Source organism: Cricetulus griseus, chromosome 8 (assembly GCF_003668045.3).
Source record: "Cricetulus griseus strain 17A/GY chromosome 8, alternate assembly CriGri-PICRH-1.0, whole genome shotgun sequence".
NCBI classification, from domain to species: Eukaryota; Metazoa; Chordata; class Mammalia; order Rodentia; family Cricetidae; genus Cricetulus; species Cricetulus griseus.
In genome coordinates, this window is record NC_048601.1 from 92411951 (window position 1) to 92418134 (window position 6184).

Consider the following 6184-nt stretch of genomic DNA (forward strand, 5'->3'; position numbering starts at 1 on the left):
TTAGTCTTTTAGTTCTTTAGGTTACACCCATTCCAACAAAGCCATACTTCTTAATCCTTTCCAAATAGTTCCACTAACTGGGCACCCAAATATTCAAACATAGGAGCCTATGGGGACCATTCTCTTGCAAACGTTACGGTTCTGGTGGAAGCTCCACCTCAATCCCACTCCCCCATTTCTCTCTCCCTAAACACCGCCCATTCCAGAAAGCCCACCGTCGGCAGCCTAGTTACCGTGGTACAGCAGTATTCATGCCAACACTGACTGGACCATGCAGGTTCTATGAGGACGGGAAGGTGCTGTGGGGGGAGGGGCATGAGAGAATCTGAAGGAGTTGGAGGGGGAGAGTGAAGAGTGGATTTCATCAAAAATAAAATGTGCTCGTGTAAAAAAATCTTAAAAAAAAAACAACCCCACAACACAGTAATCTATACTCAAACAGCATACTGAAGAATCATAGTCATTTTAGCCAGCAAGCCTATCTAATTCTCACAGAGGCTTTGTGCTTCTCTCACAGAACTCAATAAGAGGTTTAACATAAGGTTTTAAATGGTCATTATACTTGAATTCATTTCATAGGAGAAAAATGAAAGCTATACTGATATTCTCAAGACACGCCCCTCAAAATATTAAGAAACACATGGATGTTATTAACATAAAAAGGTACAGCAACTGCGTATGAATAACAGTGATTGTGATCCAGACTTGTAGTGCTTCTCATTCTATCAGTTAATAAAATCAATCCAAACAAAAGGTTGAGAAATAAATGAAGTGGCAATCTAATTAAATAAGATGCCACTATTCACTTATTAGAAGAGCTAAAATAACAAACACCAACAATACCAAGCAGCCAGAAGTATAAATTTGGTGCAATCATGTTGGGAAACTTGAGAGCCATGTGTTAAAACTGAACGTGTGATGCTCTCTATAACAACTCAGTAACTCTCCTCCCTGACATTTACCAATACAAACACAAACATACACACACCATAAGACTTATAAAAATGTTCAAAGCTGTTTTTTAAAATAGTTTTTACTTATTCTTGAGAACGTTATGCAATGTGTTTTTGATGTTATTCTTCCCCTAACTCCTCCCAGGCCCTTCCTCCTCTCTAACTTTATGTTCTTTCTCTAAATGTCCTAGAAAAAGGTTTCTTTTGCTTTTCTTTCTTATTTGCAGGCCTAGGGTTCACTATGTAGACCAGGGTGGCCCAAAATTCATATAGATCTACTTGCCTCCGTCTCTGCCTCCTGAGTGCTAGGATTAAAGATGTAGGCTGCCATGTTCCACTAGTAGCATTATTCTTAAAAACACAAAAATAGAAATAACTCAAGTGTGCATAAAACCACATCAGATAGATCATGATATATTTTATAATGAAGAAATACTACATTCCATAATGAATTAGCTAGTACTACATACTAAAATACAGATAAACCCACTAATGTTGGTTTTAAGAACCTGAAGTACAATGCTGAGGCACAGCTCACTGAGGCACAGCTCACTGAGGTTATAGTACTTGCCAGCATGTACGAGGCCCTGAGTTTAATCCCTGGCAATGTAGGAAAAAAAGGTGGGGGAAACAAAATAAACCCAAGTACACATGATGTAATGTCTAACATTTATAAAAATAAACTCAATAATTTTATTTATAAAAAATAAACTGGTAAGAAAATGGTAGTTATGGAGAAAACGATTGAGAAGGCACAAGAAACCTTTTTTTTTTTTTGTACTGGTCACATTTTAGTTCTATTGCTAGCAATGTATTCACTTTATAGTTACCAAGTTTCAGACTTATGAATCTTACACTTTATCTTACTTTTAAAACAAGAGGTAAGAAACGACCAGATGATGGAGGAAAGGCACAAAAAGCTAAGACTGTTGGCTTTGCAAAATGCTACTTCTATGGTTTGTCTGTAGTAAAACTCATGTTGAAACTTATACCCTGGCAATTAAAAATGGGACAAAGGTGGGGCTAGGTAATAAGGGCTCCATCCTCATGAAAACAATGTGGTTCTTACGAGTGACGTAGGAGCTAGAGAGATGGCTCAGTGGTCAGGAGCACATCTTGCTCTCGCAGGGGACCTGAATTTGGTTCTTGGCACTCACGTTGATAGCTCACAAATGCCTTTAGCTTCAGGTCCAGGGCATCTGATACCCCTGAAGGCACCTGCACTCATGTGCACTATGTATACGTATACAACACTCTAAAAATAAGTCTTTAATAAGAGTAACTTAGTTATATGACTGCATTGTTATGAAGTATGCCTCTCACTTCCCACTTCCCGCCATAGCATGCTTGTTTCTGCACAAAGCTGATTCATTTCTGATTTTCATGGTGCAGTGTATGGGCTCCATCTGAAATTGAACAGATATTGGTAATGTCTTGGACCTCCAGAATTGGAAACTAAATAATCCTGTCTTCTTCATAAATCACTACTCTTTGGGTATTTTGTTATAGCAACAAAATGGACTCATATAGCAGTACATAAAAGAAATTATCTAAATTGTGCTACCTAAATCCATAGAACAAATTATCAGTAGAGTAGGGCTGGAATTGAGGTATATTAATCTCAGAATATTCTGAAATCCTTGAAAGAATGTTTCTGAGTGTATGCAGAGGGTCCTTGTCATTCAAGCACTCATTATCTCCATCTGCAATGAAATGAGGTTTAAAAGGAAACAAAATATAACACAAATTTGAGATTTAACATATTTACCAAAGAACAGGCACACTTATAAAACTGGTCCTCAAGCAAATGTTCCTTTTCCGGCTTCTGCTTCCGCCTCTCCCCATCAACTGTCCTTGTCAGTCATTCTTAGTTAAATCTTTACTGTGTTAAGTGCAACATTATATGATAAACTATAAAATGAAACTATGTATCTTAAAAAAAATGTGGTGGTCTGAATAAAAATGGCCCCCATAGGCCCCTAGCACAACTAGGAGGTGTGGCCTTGTTTCCAACAAGTGTGTTACTGCGGGGTGGATGGATTTTCAGGTTTCAAATGCTCAAGCCAAGCCCAGTATCTTTTTCTCTTCCTGCTGCCTGGGTTTTCCGTAGAACTCTCAGCTCCTTCTCCAACTTGTGTGCGGTCATGCTTCCCCAATGACAGGAATCATTTAAACCCCTTGAATCTTTAGTCAGCCCCAATTAAATGTTTTTCTTTATAAAAGTTCCCTTGGACATGGTGTCTCTTCACGGCAATAGATCCATCCCTAAGACAAAAGTTGTAGCAGGGAGTGGGATATTGCGTGACAGAGCCCAATGTGCTTTTGTTTGGAGAAATGTGGACTTTGGATTAGGAGAGTAGCTGAATGCTTTGAGTAGGATTTAATGAGTCACACCAGTAGGAGGATAGAAGACAGTGATGCTGAGGGTGATTTAAACTGTGGGGAACTCTGCTCAAGAGGCTTCAGAGGAGAATATTCATATGTGGCCTGGAGACCATTCTTGTGATATTTTGGTGAAGAATGTGGCTGCTTTCTGCCATTGTCCATAAAGTATGCCTGAGGATAACTAAAAAGTTATTAACAGCTTTGGCAGAGATTTCAAAATACCCTAGTATTGATTGTGTTGTGTGGTTATTAGTGGCCAGTTTTTTTGCAGATCTATAACGAAAAGGAGGAAGCTGAGCAATTTAAACTACAAAAATGTACAGTTTGAGGAAAAAAGGGACACCACGAACTGTAATGGACCTTGTACTCAAGGAGACAAAAATTAAAAGAAAAGCCTGATCCTAAATGGAATAAAGGTGGTAGTGATCTCAAGACAGAATTTCACCCAACTAAGCTTCCAACCTAAAGTGAAAAGGAATTAAAGATTAGGAACAGGCTTGGTGGTATATATCTTTAACCCAGCACTCAGGAGGCAGATGCGGGCAGATCTAAGTTTAAGGCCAGCCTGACCTACAGAGGAAATCCCAGGCTTAGACGGTGAAAGAAACCATGGAAAACAGAAATCTGGTGAACAAGGGGACCATGTTCCAGCCCCAGCAAGTACCAGAACTTGGCATAAAACCCTAAGACAAAGATACAGGAATCCATTAAGGTGATTACAGGAGTCTGTAATAGCCCAACAAAACTAAACAAACAATGCAACTCAATCACAACGATACTATGCATCTTTTAAAAATGCAGGAATCCACCAAGTTGCTAGAGGAGAATGAAATTCACCCAAGTCAATTATAAAGAAAAATCCGGCAGATTAAATTAGCTACAATAGAAGGGTCAGATCTCTGGGTGCTCACCAAGTATCCACATTCCTCTTTGCACTCAGTAGCATAAACTTGATTTTTCGGTAACTCTAATTTAGTAACTGTGTTTCTATTTTAGCAATAAAACAAACAGATGTCACAGTAATCTAAGGCTAAGTCTTAAAAAAAATGCATCTATTTTAAAATCAAGGAGCTAAACATCCAGGCACAATCTTCTCAAGTGTAACATCTGATGTTGCAGCCTATCTATTTAAGGAATGAGGTAATGCTTTACAACGCTGCAGTCCACGGATGACAAGGTTTGGGGCAGCAGAGTATTCGACAGTGAGTTTAAACAACACGTTTAAGCACCAGTGAGCTCGATCTAATCACCATTACAGGCACACATCAAAGAGTATCTGCATCAGTACTGCAGGCCACAAGAGAGGGTACAAGAAGACAAGACCATGAGAGGAGGGACACATTAAATAACGAATCCAGCCATTCACAGCTATCTCACCAGCACGAAGGCCAGGAGAGATCATCTACGCGTTCAAGAGAGCACAGGATCTCCTGCACCAGAGTGTGCTGTGCCAGTTGGTGAACAAAAGACAAGATTGCGCTCGCTTGGGGAAATCAGGAGTTGGTATCTTCCTAAACAGACCTCACATTCTTGCGCTGCCCATAGCCACAGCAAAAGCGCCGCCACAAAGGCGAATTAGGTTCATTTTTTCCTTACTACTCGAGCTTACGTTGGGGTGCTTCGTCCTCGTGAAAAAAAAAAAAAAAAAAAAACACAAAACCAGAATCGGCGTCTACAAACTGACCGATGCCTAGAACCTGCTTGCACGTATGCATGTGTGTCGTCTACCGTGTGCACAGCTCACGGGACCACAAAGCAGCCAAGGGGCGTTCCCGCGCTGACGGCTCTGTCCATCAGCGGCTTTCATCGAGCGGACAAACAGAAACCTGTCTGCCGCCGCCGCCGTTAAGGCACGCTCCTCCTCACGAGCCCCTCTCGCCTCACGAATACACCGCGTATCAAGGGCAGAACAAAGAGACACACGTTTCCTCCGCGGCGGCGGCGCCCAGCGCCCTCAGAAAACGGTTCTTTACCGGCATCGGGCTGGCCCGGAATCGGCAGGTGCGGCCGATCTGTCGAGGAAGCGCCGCCCGGGGTGACAAAACCGCGACCCGGGGGGGGGGGGGGGACTCGGGCTCCCCGAGAACCGGAGCAGACCGGTTACACAACGGCCCCAGAGGCCCACCGCTCGCCCGCCCTCCCGCCGCCGCCTCCGGAGTCCCCGCCGAGTGGGCCTCGGAAGCCCCGTGGATGGCAGGCCCGCGGCCGAGCAGCAGGCCCGGCGGGGTCCCGCGCCCCGCGCCGCCCGCCGCACCTGCTTCCTCATGGTGTTCATGACGCCCATGAAGCCCGCGAGCAGCTTGGCCTCCTCGCGGGCGGCGAGTTTCTTCTCCGTCTTCTTCTTGCTGCTCTTCTCCACGCCCGAGGTGGCCATCCTCCTCCTCCTGCCCTCCGCGGCCCGGCGGCGAGGGTTCGCCCGCCACGCGCGGCGATCGGGAGCGCGGCGAGGGCTGCAGAGCACGGGGGGCTGGGGGGCCGCCGAGGGAGGCCGAGGGCGACGGCGGCGAGGGGGATGCGGATCCTCGGATAACCGCAGACCAGGTGGAGACGGCTGAGCCACGGTTGCGAGCAGAGCGAGCCGCGGGCATGCGCACTGGGCCGGGGCTGGGGACCCGACGCTTAGAGGCAGGGGGCGGGGCGAGCGAGCGAGCGGGGAGGGCGCGTCGGAGGCGTCAGAGCCTCGCGACACTCCCAGCGGCTGGCTGCCTGCGTCGTGTCGTGTCGTGTGTCGTGTCGCGCCCGGCGGTGGCGGTGGGCAGCGGCCTTCTCCAAGGTCACGCGTGCCCTGCCCCTGCCAAAGGCAGAGAGTCCCCGGGTTTAGATGTCGTGATGGTCTGGTTGGCATG

General features: G+C 45.4%; 1 protein-coding gene across 2 annotated transcripts in view; it reads right to left on the bottom strand.

The window, feature by feature from the left end:
• Klhl7 (kelch like family member 7) overlaps window positions 1–5940 on the bottom strand; it is a 36900-nt gene extending 30960 nt beyond the window's left edge. The window contains exon 1 of one of the 2 annotated variants that reach the window (XM_027429574.2): window positions 5593–5940. In XM_027429574.2, the coding sequence (XP_027285375.1) occupies window positions 5593–5712 (120 nt within the window). In that variant the 5' untranslated portion in view covers window positions 5713–5940. The remainder of the gene's footprint in view (window positions 1–5592) is intronic. The other variant, XM_027429575.2, reaches the window with a different exon arrangement.
• Between the last annotated feature and the right edge of the window lie 244 nt (window positions 5941–6184).